Source organism: Corvus hawaiiensis, chromosome 2, assembly GCF_020740725.1.
Source record: "Corvus hawaiiensis isolate bCorHaw1 chromosome 2, bCorHaw1.pri.cur, whole genome shotgun sequence".
NCBI lineage: Eukaryota > Metazoa > Chordata > Aves > Passeriformes > Corvidae > Corvus > Corvus hawaiiensis.
In genome coordinates, this window is record NC_063214.1 from 48566381 (window position 1) to 48591933 (window position 25553).

At 43.0% G+C, this 25553-nt stretch overlaps 1 protein-coding gene across 5 annotated transcripts in view; it reads right to left on the reverse strand.

Annotated features, from left to right (window-relative positions):
• ZDHHC20 (zinc finger DHHC-type palmitoyltransferase 20) overlaps positions 1-22365 on the reverse strand; it is a 50007-nt gene extending 27642 nt beyond the window's left edge. For 2 of the 5 annotated variants that reach the window (XM_048294847.1, XM_048294846.1), the window contains exons 1-2: positions 22170-22365; positions 3774-3800 (exon numbers count right to left, since the gene is read on the reverse strand). In XM_048294847.1, the coding sequence (XP_048150804.1) occupies positions 3774-3800; positions 22170-22287 (145 nt within the window). In that variant the 5' untranslated portion in view covers positions 22288-22365. Of the gene's footprint in view, positions 1-3773; positions 3801-20012; positions 20077-21777; positions 21870-22169 lie in introns of those variants that run through there. The other 3 variants (XM_048294848.1, XM_048294850.1, XM_048294849.1) reach the window with 3 other exon arrangements.
• Positions 22366-25553: the final 3188 nt, after the last annotated feature.

A 25553-nucleotide genomic window follows, 5' to 3' on the forward strand; every position in this document is an offset into this window, starting at 1 on the left:
TATCATACAGTACTTGATTACTTACTGACCTACATAATTCAACGTAATTTCTACTTCTAATAGAAACAGCACAGTACTGTGCCATTACAGAAGGCACTGGACATCAATGACAGTAAAAATCCCCAAACAGGGGTTTGGAGAGTACTGCACTCCAGTCATGCCAGCTGTGAGTTAAAGATTTTTATTATCTTCTTTCAAATCACCTGAGAAATACAAACTGGAAAAGTCCTATTATAGTCACAGTGGCAACAAAATGTAGCTGGCTTTAGCAGGGAGCTCAATTGATTTACTAATGAGTCTGTGTTATATGGCTGTGTTAAAGACCAGAAATCCAGACCTTATGACCCAGGAAGCTCCTTCCACTCTTGTTTCCTCTAATGGTTTCTTTTATCACTTGTCAAGAGGAAACAGATCAGCTGTGCCAGAACTGCAAGTCTTAGAAAAGTCATATTAAATATTTATATTATCTTCACTTGCAGTAAGTAGGAAACTTGACCTACTTTTCTGTACAGATAGAGTCCTCTAAGAAGCTGCATGATGTACTTCATGGATGGCAAAAAAGGTTCAAAACTTTGGGAACTTCCAACAGCTCAGAAAATGCTTGTGCACAGTCACAGAAGACACGGCTTTAATTTATCATCTTTCAGGATTTTCACTGTTTATTGCAATGAAAACAAAAAACTGCATTTGAGCTTTCTTCAGATAATTATGCTTTTTACTTTTGCCTCTGATTCCTCCAACCTTAGAGGCAGATTTGGCAGATTTTCAGCTGTGGAGCTGACTGAAAATGCAACAAACTAAACCTTTTTCTAAAGGAAACTTAAAACTGTCTCCTAATAGGAAAGAACTTGTGTATTACTGTAGTAGGCACTACATAATTAGGAATTGTCTTTCATTAAAAACATACTGTACATTCAAACACGTGGTTAAGCAATTAAAGCATGAGAAAATGGTTTGGAAGAGAGGAGAGAAGGATGTGAAACTGGAGTGGAATCAGTGGCACACACCAGAACTTAGGTGGAAAAGAGGGCGAGAGAAATTGAATAGAAGGAAAGAGGAAATGAGATACGGGGGAGGGCAAGGCACAGCAAAACTCACACAGTAAACAGTTCTATTCTGTCCACAAAAATCACCCCAGAATTCAGATTCTTTTGAAGGATTATTTTTAGTGCACACACAATGCATCAAACAGCAGAACCTCAAAGCTTTGTCACAGGCTGTAAATGCCCCTAAAAAACACAGAATAACAGGGACCACGGCTGGCTGTGTGAAGGGTACAGATCTGTGCCAGTGCTACCAGTATTTATTAGATAGAGGCAGCTATTAAAGTGCTCTTGTACTCTTCATGTAACTGAGATCTTGCAATCTGTCACCATCATTAAAAACCAAGGGTCAGTACTCAGTTGCCAGTGACGGGCACCATCCAGGGAAAGAACCTGCAACTGGCAGTCCATACTGGCTTCACTCTGAATAAATTCTTGCTTCTTTTCCTACTCCCATGCTGCCACTCCTACTGTGATTACACATAACTGTCCTGTCAGTGCTCCCCAGGAAATGAGAGGGAGGGAAGATACCATTTTTGACAGCTTTACTTTAGCACTCTACCTACCCACCACTTTGGGTATCAGTAGCTCCTCTACAGACTACTCCCTGAAGCATCTTGCATCTGTTTCCAGTACAAATGTAAACCAGATTCATTCCTAGTCAGTTCATTTTCTTGTAATTACAAGCTAGATAAAAAATACAACAAAAATCTCAAACCCCAATATCTGCCAGTTTAGCCAGACTCAGTCACAAGGGAAGTCTTGGCTAAACTAAGGCAATCCAGGATTCTCAGTGCCATGCTGCGACCAAGTGAAGTCAATTCTTTTTAAAGGCACTGATGCATACTATACCATAATTTATGGCTTCAGGAAGACAGTGTCTTAAGACATGCTTTCAGAATTCTTCTAAAATATGCTAAGCCCTCCTAAGATTTGCCCTTAACATTCTTTTCTGAATAATTTTTAATACTACTTCCAAGGCAGAGTCAGATTACAGGGAGGCAATAATACATAACAGTAGTATATTATACTGTTAACAGAGATTCAGAGTTGACTTTATTCCCCTATCCTAATGGATATAAAACTGGACAAGAATATAAAATTACAAAGAAAAAATGAACCTTAATGGGGTGAAGAAATTGCCACTAGTTCAATCAAAAGTTGCTGTTATATTCAAATCATTTTGCTGCGTACTAATTACACCAAAATATGGAGCAAAATACACTTGCTAAGATGCATGTTATTGATTTGCATAGCAATGTTTCTGGTACTTTGGTCTTTTGACTCTTCTGATCTTGATTCCTGGCTATCACAAGCTGGCTTTTAAGAACTTTAGAAAACTTATGCCAGCTTTCTTTTCAAACAAAAAAAGACTTCACATCTCATTTTAAAATCAACCTTCATGGTTGATAAATTTACGCATACAGGATGCCTATGACATGGTTCAGAATGGGAGGTGCAAGCAGCATGCAGGTGACAGCTATTAAGAGTCTAACAGGTTCCAGTGATACCGTCACTCTCATTAATTAATCTCACATTTTCCTTCTCTGGTAGATTTAGAAGAACCTGTTTCAGTCAGATAGGCACTGCATTTGAAATAGAGCTCTGACTATGTGACAAAAACATTGCCAGGTTTCCTTAACTGAGACATGGATCTTGCCTTTCCAGAAGAAATTAGAACGTAAAACTTATTCATCTACAACTCAACAGCAAGCACAGCAGCAACTTGCAGAATTTTGTGAAGTCTGTGTAAAGCCCAGCTGTGAAATGGGATGAAAAAAATCCAATGTAACACAAGCTCACACCTTGAATGGCTTACAGTTTATTTTGAAGATTTTCCTACTCTTTCAGCTCTCCATTAGAAGTTGAAAAACAACAACTTCCATCAAGAGTCCTTCTTTTTACAGTGTTCTGGTAGATGTTCACTGGGAAGAAAACTGCTAGATTAGCTTCCAGTTCTGTGCTCTTTTGCAAAATATTTAAGAGATGAGAACCTCTTACCAGTCTGAAACAGCTGTCTGTAGACGGTTAAAGTACAAATCTGTGCTTAATCTACCACTTGTGCTCCCCCATAAGCTGAAATGATCTCCCAAATAAATAACCCAGCAATAATATGATAGAATTTTTTTTTCTTAGTTTGTATCTCTATCCTGTGTACGACCACCTGCTGTGGCATATACTTGCTAAAGCCAATATGAATATTAAAATTTCTCAAAACAAGGCCTCAAACACTTGACCTGGAAATTTAAAATTATAATGTGCAGCCACTTTTGAAATGGTTGTGTTTTGCACAATTCTAACTACTCCTTAAGAATGGGATTCTGAGGAATTTGGTAAGCTGTTTGGAAAATATTAAGCACTATAACAAAAATTAATCCTCTTTCAGAAGTCTTTCAGGCCACAGGCCTAAACAGAAAACAGAATTCTGGATCTGCAACAGTTCCTTCTCTCTTCTCCTTTTTCTGTTTTTAGCAGGTACCCATTTAAAAATAATTGCAAACTTAAATCATAGTTGCATTACTTGCATTAGTCACAGGTCTTGTCATCATCCCAAGTTGGTGGTATTAGAAACAAAACAGACTCAACTGTACAATATTTACCTTGTTTCTTAGCACTAATCTACTCACTACACAGAGCTCACACATAAAGGAGTACATTTAAACTCTATGTCCCTTAGGATTTGCATGCAAAGCACCTATTCACATATTCATAAAAAATTTTAAAAATTACCTTTTTCTGCAGTTGAAGAAATAGTAACTGGAAGAGAAAAAAAAATTGTTAAGTAAATTCATACAGAATTAAATGTTTGGCTAAAAGTGAGATCTATGAGGCAGCTGACTTGTTCCAAAGCATACTTCAGGTGTTCGCAGGGCCTCCCCACCCAAGACCAGGGTAAAACAGGAGTCAGTGTTCCTCCTGCCAGCCCTCGCCCATACTTGGTGAGTTACTGGAAGAGCTGAAGGGATGCAGTTCCCTGCGCTAATGAAGTGAGCACACTCCACAGACAATAATTAGACAGATATTATGCTTATTCCCCTTCCTATATGCACCTAACTAATTTTTCATAGTCAACAGCACTGGAAAGCAGAAAAGCAAATTAAAGCTCCTACAGAAATCCCTGTGAAACTGTTACATGTAACCTACTTCCTTCTCTTAATTTCTTCCCCCCACTTCTCTCTTCCTGTCGCATACTATTTTTTGCTTTTTTTCCCCGTGACCTGAATTCTTCAGGCATAGTTAAAATCTCTCCACCTCCTTATCTCCTATAGCCTCATCTCCTTTTATGCCAACAGCAAATTCCATTGTTCAAATCTACCTTGTATACTGCCTGGCTAGTACATCTTCCTGCCCTCAGGCTTCTCCAAAACCTTCACACTTAGTTTATCAGTTCAGGTATGATGCTGAACAGAGAGCTGCTGTACTTGCTGGTTGCTGTGTTCATATCACTTCCCTTGCTGGACCTCTTCCTCGGACACTGAATTACTGAACCTCAATGAGGAAAGGATCCTTCCTGACTCCATCTTACACAGTAATTTAAGCTTCTGGTCACCAGCATGAGCAAAATCTTAATAGAGCACACCGTGCCTCCTGCAGTTTACCTCACTACACATTGCTTCCTCTCTCCCAGCTCTGACATTTCTACTGTCATTAACCTGTGTAACAGTTCAGAAGAGGTTTTTCCAGATGCACACTAGAGTCTTAAATCTGCAGGGCTTGAGTGTGCATTGCAGACTTCCTTCTGAAGGGCTGCTTTGTTACAGAGGTGGCATTTGTCACTTATCTGTAGATACCTACAGGGAAAGGGTCTGCAACTATATTACACAACCATGCCTCTTTTTATGGGCAACAAGAGGCATAATGAGACGATATCTCAATGTATGGATGACCCCTTTTTGTTCAGACATGCTTTAGGGTTTTTTCCTTCTTTCTTGCCACCCTCCCTTTCCATCAAATATCCACCCTCTGTCTGTACACAGAAGCCTCTGTGAAGTTAATGGAAAAGGTTCTGGTTCCTTCCACCTAAAGAAGGAAGAAATTACCATTTGGAATAGAACAATGTTGGCTTCAAATTCAAGGAGGTCAATCCTAAAGAACAGCTTCATTTCACATTAGCTACGCATACTTGCACAGCCTGCTCCCGTGTTTCTGTCTGAAACTCCACTGCATGCTTCAGAAGTCAAATTATTTTTAAAGCAAATCCTGTGAGCATTTTTGCGTAAAATTTTACTAGTGTGTTATTTCTCCAGTTAGAATGTTTTCAACAATGCAAGGAGAAGATAAAAATTATTTAAAAAGTGAAAAGGAAAATAAGCTTGCAGAGTATGGCTGTTTGCTCAACTTAAAAAAATATTAAAAGTACTTTAGATTTAGCTTTGTTTTTGGCTCCTCATATCTTAGGAAAACACCTTTGCACACATTCATAAACATGTATTTCCTTGGACAAGAAATATAAAAAAGTTCTTAATTATCCTCTCTTGGGGGTGGGAGAACATTGCTACCCGTAAAACTTCAGGAAATAATTTTGTAAGTAATTCTGGTTAAAGCACTCCTTAATTTGTAGCCTCCTTTCTGCTCTCAGCACAAAACAAAACTGTGAGCCAAATCTGATGTTTGAAGACTCAAAATAATGAACAGGTTGTACAAACAAAAACAAGACAAAAAGAAAAAGATAGTATTTTATCACATGTGAAACTTCACCCAAAAAATCCTTAAATAACCTTCAAAAAATTAATTAAAGCTTCACAGCACCAGGAAGATAATTCCTCTTTCATACATAGGTCCTTTAGGTTAGAATGCAGTTATTGGACTGCGTAGAACAATTTTTGTTCGAGAAACTCCTGTAGTTTGAGGTAAAAGCCAACATGGAAATACTTGTGACTTTCATCCTGTCTTAACATCCTCAAATGAAATAAAAAATGCCCTGTTCTCTTCTGTCTCAGAGGCTCATGCAAGTTAAATGTTTCTGTTTCCATCTTTTTCACTGTTCTAATGCCCATTGCCAAGTAGATTAAATGAACAGCAACCCTACTAGACCAAATTCACTCAGCAGATGGCACATGAACAGTTTTACAGGATCTTTATACTACAAAGCAAAGCCTTCCTTCACATAAGTTAATAGTCAATCGTTATGTAAAAAAGACTTTTAAGTATTTGCTAGGCCAGCCATCTAACAGGAAGCTTTGTACCATCAAGAAATCAATTCTAGCTTTTGAACTCTACTTCAGGGGGAAAAAAACTTGCAGAACATGACATTGCCATTGTGGGCCCCATCCCTGGCTTGTAGTTACAAGTTTGCTCCCTATCACTTTTCTCCTCTACTGCTTCTGATGTTTAGATATTGCTGCCAGCTTCTGCTAAATTAGTACTATTTTCACTTCAAACATTTTTAAAACATTGTTTCTTGTTTGGGGCATGTGATGGGGGAAAAATCCCAAGGCAGCACTGCCTTTTTGCATATTGATTTTTTTTTTAAACAAAATAAACACTGCTTATGATTTATATGTTAACCTCAGGATGCAACAGCACTATACACTAGATAGATGCATCAGCAAAAGTTAGTGCCTTAAGCACTGCAATTGACACAAACTGTCCATAATTCAGAAACATAAGTGGTGTAAAACAGCTGCTCTTTTGAGGATTGTAAAATATATTGCCACATCAGTCTATTGCTCAACTACAAAAGGAAAATATCCTTTGGATTGGTTTCTTAGTATTACGTTTCCGGTTTTGTAAGAAGAACTTAAGAAGTTCTAGAAAGATAGTGGTAGGGAAGGGTAAAACATGACTAAACAGTGAAAGCTGCAGTTTACTTCAATGCAAAGAGCTCAGAAGCAGGCATGTGCATGCTCGGGCACACGGAATTTTCACTCTGGCCTCAGAATTTAAAAGGATTCAACCTCTCAGTGCTATAGCACCAAGGGAGTCAAACAAAGTGAACAAGCCCTGTCTGTCTGACTGCAGTGCCTCAGCTACCTCAGGGTTTCCAAAATCAGTCTAAGGAAGGAGTGCAGCAAACCTGCTTGTAAAGAGAGGTAGGCAGGCCTACACTGAACTTCATGCTGCTGCAGCTTGCCAAGAGACGTACAGGAGCAACATGCTGTCACAGCTGGTCCACTGAGCAGCTTACACACTGGACCTCCCAATGTTTTGGGGTCCCTGCAAGATGAAGCACACAATTTGAAGTATATGGGATCCCTTTCTACAGAATACTACCTCCAAAATACACCATACAGCCTTTATTAGGCTGGATTCAAATGTACTTTAAAACCCTGTCCACTTAGGGGACAAGCAGAAATTGCATGTTTGACTGTCACAGAGGAAAAAGTTGTCTTAGTTTTGATTTAGATGCCTAGCATGACCCCTGGCAGCAAAGACACTTTTTCCTTCATGACCCCAGTTGCTTGTTACACTTTCCTAGATACTCTTCCTCAAATTGTTGTCTGTTATCTTTCATCTCACCTAGGTCACAAGAATGAAAGAGGCAGAAGCCTACAGTTTATCACAGGAAACAATCCTGCAGACACAGGGACATCATTAGCTGTATAACAAATGAAACTGGGGGAAAATGTCATTTGTTGGAAGCATTCCTCTTGGAGTGTGAACTGATAGAAATGTCAGCTTCAAAAAATTTTGGAGCATTTTTAAAGCTGCTTCAAGGAAACCTCTCAGAATATCTCATCTCTGAAAAAAAATATGTTAGGGAGCTGGTTTGCTTTTAGTTTCAGGCTTATTTTCAGGGTTGCTACGAAGTGTTCAAGCATCTTCCAAGTCACTGCATAATAGGAAAAAACCAAATCTCTCTATTCTGAGGCAAAGAGGTGCAATGATCTCCCAAGACCTTGCAAGAGGCATGCTAAAAGACAAGACATTTGCCTTCAAGCTTGGAACAAACTCCCCCCCATCACATCTTCTTACTCCCCTAAAAGGCATGTTCCAACCATAGCTAGATATGCTTCCTGCAGAGGAAGAAATTCAACTAATATAGAACTACAGCAAAGGACAAGAACTGATCTTGTTACGGAAGTGCTATGCTTATTTCCCCATCCACGCCCACAATGGCTCTTAGCAGGAGTCACACTTCGGTTATTACAGCCTTTCCACAAATTTCAAAGTAACATTCACTTTTTGGCTGACATTCCTCAAGGGTGGGAAGAAGGAGCGATAAATATGCAATTGCATCCCTTCACCAGATGCATAGCCTTAACTTTTCTCAGCTTTTAAGGAAAAGGATAAAAATAAATAATAAATAAATAAACATACGTATGTGTGTATATACACACACGCACATACAGACATATCTATCCAGAAGTTACCAGTACTGAAGTTCAACAGAAACCCCCCACAGGCACTGCCCTGCCTGCAAAGGCAAGCACCACTGACATCATCTCACGCGTTCAATTTGTTCAGAAAATGGCATTTTATTGAAAGTGTAACTTAGATTAATGGTTACATAATTTCCATTTGCAAATGCAGACCTTAATCACTCACAAGAAGCTGGTAGAAACACTACTGATACAAGCAGGACAATGAGTAAATTTCCTTGAGCAAATACTCATTTGGCTTCCGTCACAGGGCAGCAACAGAACACAAAGACCTTAGCACTTCTCCACCGTTCTCTAAAAGCCTTAATTCTGTGACCTTTCCACTGAGCTATTTCTTATTTCCCAGCTGGCAGGCACCCACTAGGTGCTCTCCTCCCTTAACAGCTGGGAGTTGTTTTAGACAAATGACTCAAGATGACTGAGTTGACAGAATCATGTAGTCAAAAGCCAACGCAGGAAGATGCTGCCAGGTCCCTGCTAAAAGGCTCTGGGGGTCCAGCAACCACATACTCAATTGCCACCTGACGCGATGCGCGTGGGAGGGCGGAAAGAGCGTTGCGTCCGTCCTGACTGCCTCCCACCAGAGCCGCTCGGGGGGTGCAGCACAAACACGCTTGGGCACACTCTGACCCACAGTAGTTGGTGGATATTCACAGCCACTCGCACACACAGAGCCGGACAGCTCCTGCTGGGAGCTGCGTCGCTGGGGTCAAAGAGGCAGGAGGGGTCCTTTGTATGGCATTCCGAGGGGTTTATTGGGGTCCCCGCTCGAAGGGACCCAGGGACAAAGAACACAGAACACTGAGGGGTCCGGGGTTTTATCTGGATCGGCATCGGGGGAGGGCACAACATCAGAGCCTATCCTTTGGGGGCCAGGGGGTGGAGAGGACGTGCGGTGACAGGACAGTGACCACTGGGGAAGGCGACGGGTGGAACAAGGGAGCCGGGAACCAGTGGGGTATGAAGGAAAGGACAACTATCTAGAACATGGACTTAAAAGGGGTAAAGAGGGGGTGGTCTTAGACCTCTGAGCCTGCCCACCAGCAGACCTCCACTGTTTTGGGGCTCTGTGGCTCCTTGGTCATTCCTGCAGTGGACTCAACCACTGCAACAGCCACCATGAATGTCCTCTGCAGAAATTTGAGCTATATGAACTCATTGAATATGAATTTGAAGCTATATGTTTACCTTCATATGGTGCTAGACTGATATATTTCAACTTCAGCTATCCAGGAATAGGACACAGGCTTCCCCACTCCCAGTGCACTGCCAGGGAATTCAGAAAGCAACATTTTATAGAATGGTGCTGCAGAAGTGGCTCCACAGCCCTTTGTGCTGAGCCAGCATGAGGAGTCACATTGCCACACCATGTCCCTCAGCAGCAGCACTGCCTGGGGCTGGGCTGCAGCATGGCTGCACCATAAGCCAGGTCTAACACTACGCTTGTCTCAGCGGTGTGACCTGTGGTGGACAATTCTTGCTGCTAGGGTGCATAAAGTTACCCCTCTTAACCATCTACCCACTCCCCCCGGCAGACAAACAGCAAGAGAGAGCACTCGCCTTCACAGACACTTGGGGTCATGTTTGAGCTACCAGTGAAGGCAAGTCTGTGTGACCACAAACAGCAGGGCATTGCAGGGCTGAAGGGGGAATGGCAGTGAGTGGCCTCTCACTGTCCTGGGTCACGCACAGTCATGAGAGGGGAAAGAAATGCTGTCAGGGATGCCAGTGCTTTAAAGCCAAAGCCCAAAATCCTCACACACCCTGTGCTCAGCAAGAGCACTCGAGAGAGTTGCCTTGTGACTTCAAGTGATCAGAAGATGATGCCTTCAAAGGCACTGCAGGTAGTGCGTGTGTGAGAAATGTGGGGTGGGAGGAGAAAGCAGGAAGAAAATGCAGCGAGGGAAGAGACACTCTGGTACAAAGAGGAATGGTCTGTGTTTTATGACCACATTTCCCAAGCTCATGATCACCATGCCCACTGCTACAGAATTCAAAGAAGCATTATCACATGGACAGATAAAATGAATTAATATTTCAAATAAGGCAGTTCAAGCTGCACTGCAGAATGTTTCTGTTATTTGTTACCAGCCGTCGTTATGATTTGTTTTATGGTTTAAACAATATGAACATGATTCTTTCGCTAGAACAAGTAATTTAGAGCAGCCAGGGGCTTGCTGCCCAGAAAATATTCTCTTATCACAATAATAAAGCAGCTTTTTATTTAGCCAAGGTCTTTTCAGCCTCAATGCAGAGAGTATATGCATAAATACAAACAGTCTACAGCAGAAATTACCATAGCCAATGCGAGATACTTCTTGGGTACTGAGTTACATTTAGCAATGAGTTTAGCTATGACAACTGGGAACATTTCTGCCATGTATTATGGGAACAGTGAATTCTGTGCTACCACTTTCACAGTTCAAAAACATAGCTACAAAGGCAGCTGACTTCTGGAACCCACAAAATCCTACAGATGGTTCTTTGCCTCTGCATCTACAAAACATTCTTGAAAGTTATACCAAAGGTCTCCTAATGGTCTTCTCAGCAAGGGTGCCTGCACTTTTTAAACTATTTCAAAACCAAGAGTTACACCTGGTCAGCTTGCAGAAGGAAGTGTCGCCAGGTCTCAACCTCAGACCCACACTTGCGTCTGTACCAACTCTAGTGTATTAAGAGATGTATCAGCCCAAATAACTAAAGGCTTTTTCTACATATGAAGTTAGCATTCAGCTCCAGCAATGTACCAGGTCTGCTGTCCCTGAGAAGCCCTATTCCCCAATAAGCACTACTCACTTTCAATTTACCATAATTGCTCAAAAACCCCCTAAAGTAACTTGATTTTCTTCAGCTATTTAATCACTATTGACACTGCTCATTCTATTTGCGTTTTGATTTATTTTAAACCCTAGCATTACTTCTACACACTTTCTTCAGCTGGTTACTCATACTACTGGACTTCATTCAATTCTTTACCAAAAATCCGGCTTTTTCCTAACCGCTTTAGTGCTCAGTAGCATGGAAGTGCTGTGCATAAATTTCTTCCAATATTGCCTTTATGCTATCAGACAGAGCCAAAAGAAAGCCTGGTTTCCTCTTGAAAGACAAAGAGAGCTCTTACTTGCATCAGTCAGTGAGCTCTGCTCCCTCTGGCACATCAGAGAATAGGAAAAAACAGAATTGACAGAAAGGCATGGAAACTCAGAAGCATCTGAGTGGAGCTAGGTAATGTCCACACCACAAATTAATTATACTTACACTTGAAGGAGAGGTATTTATCCTCAGACTGGCCAGATCAAGCTCACAGTAACACTACACTCAAGTATCTGCACATCTGAAAATGCTTTTTGTGTTAGGAGTAACTCCAGTGGTTTTGTAGTTGACACTACTAGGACACTTGCAAGAGATAGGAGTGACAAACAGGATAATCACCTAGTGTAGACAAACTGCCAGTATCATGATGTTGTACAGAGCTGTCTTACACATCCTGCACAAGATTAGGTGTTCTGCAGGTCATACCAGAAACTGAGAGTATATTTAAAGCAAAAACTAAGGCAAGCAAAAATCCCACTCAACCAACATACATTTTCATAACAGTATTTTTCAAGTAATTAACAATTTACCAATTCTTTTTGATAAAAAGAACACTAATTTGCATTTTGTGACTGCCAGTCAATAACTGCCTTGAGTATAAATGTCACTCAAAGCTGTCTTATGGCTCAGGACATTACTAGTAAATCCTTTTACTTTTACACCAGACAGATGACAATAAGCAACAGTCTTTATTTACCCATTCCACACAGCTGTGAGGTATGATAGCAGGAGGGCAGAGGTGTCAGTTCATGGAGAACAAAAATTCCAGACACAGCTGCTGTGACCTGCAGACCTGAACCTTCATCCCGCAGTGAGAACGGTCAGCAGCCGGGAGGGACCTGCATTGCTAATCAGGCACCTTCTTCATGTTTGGCTTCAGACTCTTCCAAAATCAGGTGTTTCCTTGCTTACTTACTGGCCTAGTTTGCAACAAGTGTTTCCCCAAATGTCAGGATAAAATCTCCTTGCAAAACTCTGTGGATAAAGACCACCTTGTAAATCTCCTTACAAAGTATTAGGCACTCGGTTTTCTGAGAGGAGGATTTTGCTGTCACCAAGTTCACTGGGTAATGGAAGAAATCAAACTGCCCAGCAAGCTGACCTCCTCCCATGCACTGTGTCAGCGGATTCCCTAAATGAAGGTTCAAGCTTGCAACATTGGTCAGTTTTGACTGGTATTTGCCACCTGAGGTTAAATAAGGAACTACCTATGATAAGAGCTAATTTTCAGCCAACAGCACATTGGCAACAGAGCAGCCAGTAATGTAATTTACATGAATTCCTATCAAGATATTAATAAGCCAAACTCCTGGACACAGCCTTTTAAGGAAGTTTTGTATTGAAAAACATGTAATTTAAAAACAAGTATATTAGTTGTGGGAAAGTAGCGATGGGGAACTCCTGTCTTCAACATACTGGACTTGTAAATACTAATAAATATTTAGTATTTTAAAATTATTATTATAAAAATATTTATGGAATAAATAAAGGTTTAAAGACTTCTCATGGTGATTTAGGGAATCTGTTCACAGACGGCTTATCAAGTTGGTTGATAACAAATGCTGTCATCTTTTGATGCTGGAGGCTTTGCTGCTTGTTCTTTTTGTAAAACAAAATGTTATACATTAAACCTTACTTAGACTGAAACATCTTGAGACGAAGCTTGACTGTAACTAAATCTACACCCTCTAGTTTTTTTGCAAAAAAGGAAGAAATAACAGCAACTCCCCAGCAACATTAAAAAAAATCCAGATGCTGCAGAGAGAAAAAAACACTGGTAATAAAAGGACAGAGAGTTATGGATAGAGGACAAGACCAGGACACCATTTTGTTGCACCAGGTCTCATTTAAGTACCAGACTACTTAGGAATATGAAAAAGTGAGAGCACTAAGACTGTATGAGCCACTGCAAAGGGATTTTTGGATACTGCAGAACATCTAGACTAAATCTTAGTTGTACTCCCGAGTTAACAGAGGCAAGCATATACAAAAGAGCAGAGCCTATCATCTATAGAGCTCTCATTCAGTAACTATTGCTTCCAGCAAATAAATGAAACCAAAAAAATCCTCAGAGCTCACCTGCCTGCTGACAGTTCGCCACATATTCTTGGAAAGCATTAACTTAGGACTCTAAGAAGGTCAACTGGAATACTATAAAACCTAATGCAGTGTGTGCCAAGGGGAGAAACAGTTCTCCCTGCTGCCCCACAGAGATGCATTAGAGCTCCCAGGGCAAAGCACTGGATGTAACACAGCAGGGCTGGCACGCTGCCTAACAAGAAACAAGCAGGGCTTGATGCATGCATGACTCCTACTAAGAGAATTAACTTCTGTCATCTTCCTAGGTGATCACATCCTGTAACACAGTTGCAAGAACATCCGTGGTTGCAGGTATCGAGTAGGGCACTCCGGTGGGAACTTATGTTTCTGGCGTCCAAGAAACGACTGCTGCTGGTTTAACACAGAAGTCAGTGACCACAGTGAGTTGTAGGAAGTTAGATCAGGAGAGCGATTACTTCTAAACACCTACAACTAGATGGGAGTTGGCCCAGACCCTTGAACCTGTTGTCTCCTGAGAGGCTACACAGAAACATCAATTGGGATAGGATCAGGGGTGCATCCACTGGCCTAAAGACTCCAGAGAAGCCATGCAGCAGGAGGAGAGCACTGTCACATGGTAGGAGACTATCACAAAACCAGCCAGCTGAGGCAGGAAAGCGCAGCTCCTGAGGCCCTGCATGTGCCTAAAAGCTCTCCCAGACCATTTCTACTCATAAACAGATTCCTGTTTCCACTCTTAATTTGGCAATAGGGTTTCCTAAGTGTGGGAAGTAGTGAGAAACATAGGATATTTACAAGTTTGAGGATGTTAACAGAAAAAAGCCACACAAAAAAGAAAAAATAACTGAATCTAATACTCAATGGTCTTTAAGCTTTCCATTGTCAAAATTTATTATTTGTCTAAATTATGAATTATTACAAAAGTTCAAGCCTACTCACTGCACCACTTGCTGCTTTAGCTTTATCTCAGCAGGTATCTACCATGAAAGACAGCCATAATACCTCTGTATGCAATTACTAAGCTGAACTCAAGCTTTTTAAAAAATACAATTATTTAAAATCCCCCAACATTAAACTTAAAGAGCAGCAGATGAAAATATACACACACAAAAAACATCCCCACAAAAATCCTATGCATACATTGCATCCATTTTCAGATACCCATGTGAGTGTTAGTCACATAAGATTTTTCAAAACAGAACAGAAACCAAACTCTGCTCCAAGTTTTCGGCTCCTTTGCAATGTTCAGGGTAAATCTGCGGGTCACAAACCAACAGATGTGAAAGCCTTCAATCGCAGTGCTGTGGAAATATACTTCCTTTCTCTCTTTTTTTAAAATCCAAACTTGACAAAGCTAAAAGCAATGACTACTTGGCATGAAGAATGGTACAGTGACAGGGGATGCATTCACAGCCATGACAAGGCAGTAGATGAGGCACTTGACATACGTTTTAAGTCCACCACACACAACTGCAAACCAGCTTATACAATAACTACTTGCTTAGGTCTCCTCAAACAAATAATGTCTGTTTCTTTCAAGGTTACTTACATTTAATCTAAACTTTGTTTCATTCTCTCTGCACTGGCATCTTGCCTAATTACAGATTAATTACTTCCAGCTCTAAAATTTTTTTGTCACAAAAAGGTTTAATAAAAGGAAAAAAACCCCAATCCCAAACAGCTATCTCTGTGCTTAGCACTTCACAAGAGATACATAAAAATCCCCCACACCGCAGGCAAACACACATCGAGATGCACAAGAGAAATACCACAAATAAAAGAATGCTGCTTTGAAACCCTCACTCAATCTCTCTGTAGATTGTATGATTAAAATGGTTCCATGCTTCACATTCAAGACAATGCTGCACCATCCATAGCACCAGAGAGACTGCTGCAGAAACTGCAAAGGCAAAGCATGCTGCTGTTGTAATCCACTTGTCTTTGACAACCTCACAAGACAATTTTAAGAGTCAAAAGAAAAGATGAAAAAGGAACGGATGAGCCATTTGGTCTTTTGGAAAAAAAAGGAAAAGCAGAGGCTTGAAATGCTGCAGAGGGGGAACTTGACTTCTAGCACAGATTAGAAAAGATGGTCAAAGATTAGGTATTCCACTGAAGATTGTGGGGAGGAGGGAAAGCAGAAGAGTGGGAAAAATCTGGTTTGTTTGTTTCTTGATGCAGGAGAGGAGGAGTTAAGCACATCCCACAGAAAACAGTTTAGTGAAAACAGAAGGAGGTAATATTGGGGAAGTGGCTAAAAGAACAAATGAATTTGTTACAATTTCATTATCCCTTTTATACCTGATTCACACCTTGGTGAAGATTCAGCTTACACAAAAAAAAAGTTGTCTGTGCTTACTTCCCAAATGTTTTTATTAAATTTCATACATCCTAATGAGAAAAAGAATGGATACTCATCCTATTACAGAAAGATTATGCATCAGCTGGAAGAAGTTAATGACTGAGATCAAAACTCCATAAAAGCTGTTTCAGGAACCTATAGTTTGTAACACTTGTAAGGAATGTACATGTTAAACCAGCATAAACTCTTACAGTTGTAGGAAACTGTTGAACAAACAGTGATGTACTGAATGGGTGAAAAATGAACAGCATGAACCCTCAGCATTTACAGGCACAATTTTAGGCAGACCATTAGAATCTCACTCCCATTTTCCATCATTGTCTTGAGTTCCAAGAGTAAAAGCAGGTCCAGTGCCATCCAAGTATTTCAACTATCACAGGTATATGAGAACTCAGCTCTGACACCCATATTTTAACACTGTAAATTCTTTGATTATGAAAAGCATATTACATTAACTCATAAAAATATGAGCCAATAGAGCACAAATTATTATTTATTGAAATTTCAACAGACAGAAAACCTGAAGTTCACTGTATGTAGAGGGTCAATGACCTCAAAGTAATGTCTACTGAAAATATATGCTGGAAATTCTGGTCCTTTTATCCATAGTGTCTTGCAGGAAAACAGAGACTCATAAGTGATGAAGTAACATAAAACCCCTGATTAAAAATGAAAGTGACATTTAGATCACTGTTCTAACTCTAGAGGCATTAAGAAATCTCCTACTGCTGTTACCAGAGAAAAATTTGAGAGAAGTTATTTTCCATAATATTAAATACTAATTCTATCCCCGCCCCTTCAAAGCAAGAAGAAAAGCTTTATAGTCCACATCTGAAAGGCAATCAGGAAGTACTGCATCATGGCTACAAGAAAGTAAAACCACAGGAAGAGCTCCTGCTTTGGCTCAGACATTTACTCAGCTCCTTGCTTTCCCTAAGCCCCTTCTCTACCCTACTGCAAAACCACCCTGCCCACGGACCAGTTTCAGACAAGTGGTGAGGCTCAGTGAGGGTCTCACACAAAGTGTGCACCACTAAGTTTCATCAAAGCTGTTGGACGGTAGAAGAGACAAACCCACGCTCCCTGGTAGCAGAGAGCTGCTCTGAGCTCAGGTGCTCATTTTCTGCCTAGTCCCCAGAGCAAGCCAAGCAACACCAAAGCCACTGTACCACACCTCTTTTTGACCAAATGGTAATTAGGGATCAAGGAAAGATGCGAACTACTGCAGAGCTGTCAGGAGTGGTTTAGCAGATGCAGGGGCTGGGGCGGGCACTGCAGATAGAGGGTTGGGAGGGAGAAGAAGGGATGGAGGCCTTCCGATGACAGAAAAAACAGCAGACACAAGACAACTCCTCAAGAGACCAGGCTGTTGCACTTGCAACAATTTTTTCATTAGAGGACTGCCAAGAGAGCAGATTGCATTTTCATATAAAAGGCACATGCCCACCTGTCCCTATAAACTAGTATGACCAATACAGTGCAAGGCACCATAGAAGATAATCTTTCTCCCCAAGCTGAGCACTTAGTTTTCCAATAATTTGTATCCAGTCTGAGAACCTCAACAGGAATTCTGATTACTTATAATATCAGAAAAGGCTCTCATTAAAGATGATAATATGCATGCTTATGCTGAGAGATTACAACAAAATGAAGTGTATGCAGAGCGGTTCCATTTCTCTATTTTTACATTCATGAGAGGCATGTAAACATAGTTAACTGTAACTAATGATCTAACCTGTTTCATTTCCTTTCCTTTTCTTGAAAGGTAACCCTCTTTTCCTACAGGAATGCTTTTTACATGTTTAATGTGCACATGTTGTACCTCGGTGCTGATACTTCAGGTTTTTCTGTAGCCTGAAATCAGAACTGCTGTTGGTACCACCTTACCATTGCTTGAGAGATATTGCATTAGCATTTTCAGTAGGGATTTCTTCTGGAGGAGGCAGATGGAATTACCTTCTCTCTGTTTATGCAACAGATTCTTCAGATGGGAACATTTCAACTGATCACCATGTGCTTCTCATAAGGGCCGTGCTTTCGGGAAATCAGAGCTTGCTCCCTACTGACAAGAGACATTGCAGTCTCCTGGAACAGCAAGGAGTGTAATTTGTACTATTAACATGAAGTTATGCATTCTAAATTACAAACTGCTTTGTTTGCCAGGATTTTAGACACCCTAGACATTACACTGTATCAAAAAAAAGCAAACCTTCTGCAACTAGATGCTATGAAAAGAATACACAACTAGTTACTCCCATAGCTTTCAAAATCACAGTCTTCCATACTTTGCAGAGCCTGAGGCATGAAAACACTCATACATTCACATTTAGCCTATAAATATGTAAAACAAGTGATTATTCTTGAAACTCCTGGCCAAGGGGAAGAATCAGGGCTGTGATTTTTGGAAGACAGAGTTTGCAGTGTAGAAGTAAAAAGCTAAGCTGATCAATTTTTAGTTTTTTACTTTTTAATAACACCAGTCAATACACTTTAGTTAGGAGCTGCAGACAACTCAAAGTTAACTTCCTCTTCTTTTTCTCAGTGCAAGACTGCACTACCAAAGTCTGCTAGTGTTTTAGCAAAAGGGTTGCTATAAGAAACAAGCGGGCTTCACCCACCAACTCCGACTATGTACGTCAGAACAGTGTCCTGTGACCACCCTCTGACCAGTCTGTATTACAGCCCATCACCTACCAAAATGTCTGGGATAGATAATAAGATACAAGTCACCCACAAACGAAAGAGAACCACAAGAGAAGCGCTTTACTCTTTTCGAGCATCTGAGGGATGTGGTAAGCAAACACAATCAGTCCAATTCAGCAACAGCATAATATAGCCATTGTTTTACAACAGCAGTGTTAAAAGCAAAACATGTTTTGGTAACACTAAGGAGCACATGAAATGGTTTTAAACTAACAAAAAGCTATTTTGCAACATCCTTCATGTGTTGTGAGGTGTGTTTTCTTGCAAACAGAGCTCTGGGCAAGTTATGTGTGAAAAGAAGAAATAGTCTAGTAAGAAAGTGTTCATTCAGATTTTTCTACTTCAAAGCACTTTAAAAAGCCCTCTGAATGAGATGTTGCCTTGAGTCTTTTGCAGTTCCTTTGGTTACATGTGTTCACCGAATTTTTACACTCTGCTGACATTCCCTCAACTTACACACATTTGGCTGTTTTCACCTTTCCTACTAGTTCAATAGCTAATTTACTTGATGGATCACACAGCAATAGTGGTCTAAACAAGCCAGTGTTCAACATCTTCAGAGAGACAGAAGGATGCTGGCAGTTCCCATGGGAGGAAAACAATAGACAAGCTCATGAGTCTCCTTTCATCTTATCCACACCAGTCCTCCTCGGTGTTCACAGCCAGTATGTAATATAATTTAGGGTTATACAAGAGGCATAACCCAGTAAATACATACTAGCAGTGAATTACAGGGTAAGCCTGAGTCCATCAGACACCACAAGACACTGAGCAATATCTGCGCACCCCATCAGAGAAGGGTGGGGCAAACAGCACAGAGAAGCAAAACTGAAAGGAAAAGGCTGAGGTGACAAAAGAAAAAGCCCCAACTTTAACATCTCCTACTTTATTAGGAATACTTTATGATACTACACTAACCCTGGCTTCCCACTTGATCTAATAACTGAATATATGCTTAACCTTTAATAAATGACCAAGGACTACATGGAAAAAAACCCCAAAAAACCAAAAAACCAAACTAGGAAGAAGTAATAATTGGGAAAATAAAGGCTTTTCCTCTTCCCATTTCCTTATCAGCACCACATCTTAACAGTAATCGAATTTTTAAGAATAACCTTTGAGAAAACACTGGTGTCAGTGGGGTTTCAATTTCTCTTTTACCCAGTATTTACTCGAAATTTTCTATTGTGTCTCCTCTTTTCTAAAGCTTCCTTTCCTCCATCTCTCTTTCCTTTACGAGGCACACATCAGCCTGTTACCAAAGCAATAAGCCCTGCTTCTGCACCCGCCCCATGTGAACATCTGCAAAGGCCTCATTCATTAGCTGTGTGCTGGAGGGACATCCTTGCTCTTCTTCTTTGTAGTGCACAGTGCAGTAGCTCCCAAAACAAACAGAACATAGGGAGCACCGGCAGAAAGAAAGCATACCTGCCAAGACAAGCAGAAAATCCTGCATTTTGCTGTAAATCCTCTCAGTCCTGGTTCGAACTCAACTGCAGAGTAAAAACATGCAAAGGAAAAAAATCCACAATGCAAAAAAGACACAAACACAAAATCCTTTTTCTCTCCCTTGGTGAGATGACTTTTTCTCAAGAGTGTAAACGAAATTCAACTGGTTAAAAATAAACAAACAACAAAAAGACCCAAACTCACAACAGAAAAAACTCACAGACAAATAAAATCCTTGGCCATCAAGCATGATTCAGGCAAGTAACAACTGAAAAATTCAGTGACAGCAACAGAAGTCAGTAAGTACTTTGCTTATTAAATGACACTTTTTCTTAAAAGCCTGTATGTGCAGACATTAATAAAGCTGGTTCGTGACCAAGAAGTGCCAGACTTAGAGATGCAAAAGTTCTCGCATCAACAGAAGCCAACTTTCTCAATTTTCACACAAACGAAACCCTAATGAGCTCAGAAGGGCTCTTTGCAGCTTCTCTATCTCTACGATAGAGAAATCATTCACCAGCACCCAGTCCTGACCCACTCGGTGACCAAGACACAGAGCTGGGACTCAGAGCTTGAGGCTCTGTTCCCAATTCACACAGAGACCACCTGTTCGACCCTAGGCAAGTCTCTTAATCACTGAGTTTTTGTTCTTTTCTTAGGAATAGCCCTAATCTGCCTTTTGTCATACTAATTAGACTGTAGTGGGTACAGAAAACCTGTAAAACGTGAGTCTATAACCTCACACAGCCCCTTTCAGGACTACTGTTACAGCTACCCATGCCCCAGACCTCCAGTAGATTGACTCAAATTTGTTTTCAAATGTTTACAGTTTTAAACATGATTTCCCAGAAAAGTTATTTATTCACAAAGACAACTGAACAATAGTAATTTGGCAAGTTTGGATACACTGACATATTTGCAACTCTCTCATGTCAATATTTCACATAGTACCCCAACATGCATTATTTTACAGCTATGTCTCTACTATTTAAAGTTCAAATAACATTTTTGCCAGTGGTTCATGTTCCAGTCCAGATCTCTAAATACAAAAGGCTGTGAAATAACATCACCATACAGAAAAGTTATCCAAAATACTAAGTCATTGCAGAAAAAAAATGAAAAGATTATTTCTCATGGAAGGCTGTCTGTACCAGTTTACACAGATATAAAGTACATGCAAACCTTTTTTTTTTCTAGCTAGGATATCAAAGCTAGGATATCTAGCTAGGGATATCAAAGCATGTAGTTTACACAAATAACAAGTAGTACCAGGACCTACAGATACTAGGCAGACCTATGTGTAGCTTAAAATAGTTCTTCGTACTTTTGAGGTCCTTCTTCATTTCAGCTTCCTCACTTAAACACGCCAAATGTCCAGTAACCTGTTCCTTAGTTTTCCTATGCTGCTTCCGAGTTTCAGCAAGTCTGATGAATACTGCACATCACAGTTCCCCTCCATTTACTCAGCCCAGAGAAAGCCAACATCCTCCTGAACTGACCTTTCCTCCTGAAGACAGTAAAGGGTAAATATCACCCTGACCGACATCGGCTGCAAGTCAGATTTATATAAAGATGAGCCCTCGTCCAGAAAGCCTCGATACGGCCTGACAAAATCCCGTAAGCCCTAAATCCTTTCCCCAGCCCGCTTAAGTTGGATGTTTCCAGCCTCATAATGCTTCAGTGGCACCCGGTTTCTTAATTAAAAGGAGGGAGGGGACCCCCCTATACACCCATAAGGAGTTACCTGATACATCAGACGGATGAACAACAGTAAAACAGAGGGAAAACTCCTCCCGGGGAGCCACGAGGGGCTGAGCCCTTGAGAAGTCCCTGTCCCCAGACGAAGCAGCTCGGACCCCCTGCCTGGGCCTCCTCCTCTACCCCGAACCCGTTCCCCGCGTCTCCACCGGCAGCCCCGGGCCGGGACCCCGCCGCCATGAGGCGCCTGAGGACGGGAGGACAACAGGTAAAGCCGGCCCAGAGGGAGCGAGGGACCGCCCGAGGCAGGGTCTCCTCCCGCCGCCTGAGCGAAAACCTGAGGCGGGTGCAGGGAGACGCGAGCCCGCCGGGGCGCAGGGGAGGAGGCGGCCGGCGGAGGGTCCTCCCGGCGCCCGCGACTCTCCCGGGTCCACTCACACACACACAGCTCCACCACGTAGGCGTAGTAGGACCAGGCCACGACCAGGGCGATGAAGGCCACGGGCACCCAGGCCAGCACCTTCTGGCAGCACTTGAGGACGTGGGACGGCGCCATCTTCCCTGCCGGGCACCGCGGCAGCGCCGGCGCTGCGACGGGCGGGCGGCGGCTGCAGCTCCGGCCGCCGCTGCGGAGCCGGCCCCGGGCGGGCCCTGGGCGGGCCGCAGTGGGCGGAAGAGGGGCGGCCCCAGCGCCCGCCACCGCCTCCTTCTCGGGGCGCCGGAACGCCTCACCGGATCACAGAATGGTTAAGGTTGGAAGGGACCTTGGAAATTATGCCGTCCAAGCCCCTTGCCAAAGCACGGTCACCTAGAGCAGGTAATACAGGAACGCGGCCAGGTGGGTTTGGAATCTCTCCAGAGAGGGAGGCTCCACGATCTGCCTGGGCAGCTTGCTCTGCCACCCTCCATGGAAAGAAATCCTTCCTCATGTTGAGGTGAAACTTCTTGTGTTTTAGTTTATGGCCATTGCTCTTTGTCCTGTCATTGGGCACCACCGAAAAGAGCCTGGCACCATCCCCTTGGCACCCGCCTTGGAGATATTTATATGCATTGACAGATCCCCACTCAGTCTTCTCTTCTCTAGACTAAACAGGCTCAGCTTTCAGTTTCTCCTCATAATAGAGATGTTCCAGATCCTTCATCATCCTTGTGGTCCTCCACTGGACCCCCTCCAGGAGCTCCGTGTCTTTCTTGTACTGAGGAGCCCAGAACGGGACACAGCGCTCCAGATGTGGCCTCAGTGGGGCTGAGTAGTGGGGGAGGATCCCTCCCTCGACCTGCTGGCCACTCTCCCCGATGCATCCTTCGCCATGCACCTCGGGGGCCCTCCGCCCTCCGCCTCCCCCTGTTCGCACCGGCGGGGCCGTGTTGGGGCGGGATCCTCCTCCAGTCATAAAAACTGGTCTTGAACCTCCAGGTTTTGCTCTTCTCCGCGGTCCTGGCCGGGCGCGTCAGTGTGGGGCAGGAAGGCGGTGGGACAGCTCCGGGCAGTCATCCCCGGCCGCTGCCGGGCTGCTGCCTCCCCCTGTCGCCGAGCACTTACACCGCTCAAACAGCCTGTTGGGTGCCGCAAAGGGAATTTATGAATGACTTATTGCTATTTGTTTTATCGGCTGTTTCCTGAACGGCGGTGAGCGCCTGACAGCTGCGGGCACGCCGCGGCCTCGGGCGAGCACCGCCACCGGCGGTGCCTTGCGGGGCTCAAGCCTCTGGAGCACCTGAAATCTTTAGCCTTACTCTGGCATTGCTGTGGATGGAATCCCGGGATCGGAGCGGCCCGCGCCAAGACAAAAATCCCCATCTCCCTGCCGAGTGACAGGCTGCTCGCGCCGGCTGCGCGTCCCCAGCCCCAGGCGGCTCCCGCGGCGCTCCGGTGCCACCTGGCGGCGGCAGGAGGGACCGCCCGAGCCGAGCCGGGGCTGCCCCGCCCCGGGGAAACAGACAGCATCCACAGGGAACAGACAGCATCCACAGGGAACAGACAGCGTCCCATCCATGGGGTACAGACAGCATCCACAGGGAACAGACAGCGTCCCATCCATGGGGTACAGACAGCATCCACAGGGAACAGACAGCGTCCACAGGGAACAGACAGCATCCCATCCCTAGGGTACAGACAGCATCCCATCCATAGGGTACAGACAGCACCCATAAGGAACAGACAGCATCCATACGGTGAGGCTGGAACAGCTCAGAGGGGTACCCTGAAAGGAGAAGGCTTGGACACAAGAGGACTGGGGGTCCTGGGGTCCCGCAGTCCCTGTGAGCCCCTGGAGCTGGTGCAGCGGGCAGTGGCAGTTGCCTTGGCAGGGACAGGGCAGTTTCTACAGCCTTGCCTTTTCACAGAACCACAGAATCATTGAGGTTGGAAGAGACTTCCAACATAAAAACTGTCAATCCAGCACCACCATAATCATCCCTAAACCATATCCCCAAGTGCCACACCCAGACTCCCCTTGAACACTTCGAGAGACAGTGACCCCCTCCACCTCCCTGGGCAACTTATTCCAATGCCTGACTACTCTTTGAGTGAAAACAATTTTTGTTCAAATATCTAATCTGAACCTTCCCTTGTGCAACTTAAAGCCATTTCCTCTCATCCTCACCTGTTGGTGAGATGGCAACCAATAATAAGAAGAGTGATTGGGAATGCAGAAGCCCAAGATGGGCCTTTACAGCCCCATCCCTGGAAGAGTTCAAAGCCAGACTGGATGGAGCCATGAGCAACCTGATCTAGTGGGTGTCTCTGCCCATAGCAGAGGGGTTGAAATGAAATGATATTTAAGGTCCCTTCCAACCCAAACCATTCTGTGATCCTCTGATCCTCTCAACAGCTAACAGGGCAGGGACACGCTGGCCAAATGCCCAAGACGCAGTCTCTGTATGTGTGCGAATGTGTGTGTGTGTTCATCTGGGTATCAGAGCAGAGGAATGAAGCAGTGACCTCTGGCCCTGATGTACAGAATATAACTATGGAGCAGGGAGATGTGCCCAGGGATCATGGAAGGATGAAGATCAGTCTGGGATCAACTCTGTGTATGGACATGCTTGTGTATGCTGTGTATGGGAGCAGGATCAGGACAGTATGGAAGTGGATTGCAAGACTGTATGCAGTAGCGCAAGGGCTGTAAAAGAAAGGGATTGCAGGAGAGGGAGAGAGCTGGCATAAGAACTTGGTGTGGCCCATTCCTAATGGAGAGCTGTATGGCAAGGGAGGAGTGACTGGTTACATGGACAGCATCTTGGTCATGGGGTCTAGTCACTCTTGAGAAGTACTGATAAGGATGGAGCAGTTTGGATTTAATGTGAACTAGGACAGTCCTGGTCTGATGTGCTGGTTAGCATATCAAGGATATAGTCAAAGTATTCCAGTTCCTCTAACCTTCATTAATTTTGGCACCTGAGGACATGCTTGAGTGGTAAAGATGGCAGTGCTGGGTTAGCAGATGGACTTAATGAACTTAGAGGTCTTTTCCAACCTTAATGATTTCGTGATTCTGTTTCTTAAGGGTGTCAAAACATGCCACAGCTGCTGGCATGTGCTTTACCTCGAGATCTCATGGGACTGTTAACACTTAGCCTCAAGACAATGGGAAAGGATTTAAATGCTTGGTGTCTAAATAATAGTCATTAATAATGCTTTTAGAAGTACCTGATTTTATCTTAGTTTGATACTTGTATGTGCTTTTAATCATTTAATCACTGTGTTAGTTTCTTTGTAGTGTATTCAGTGAAGAGACATCATACTCCCAAGCCTTTAGGAATCTAAAGGGAAGGCACCTGGACCTGGGAAGCAAAGTTACAAACAACTTTTACTAAGCA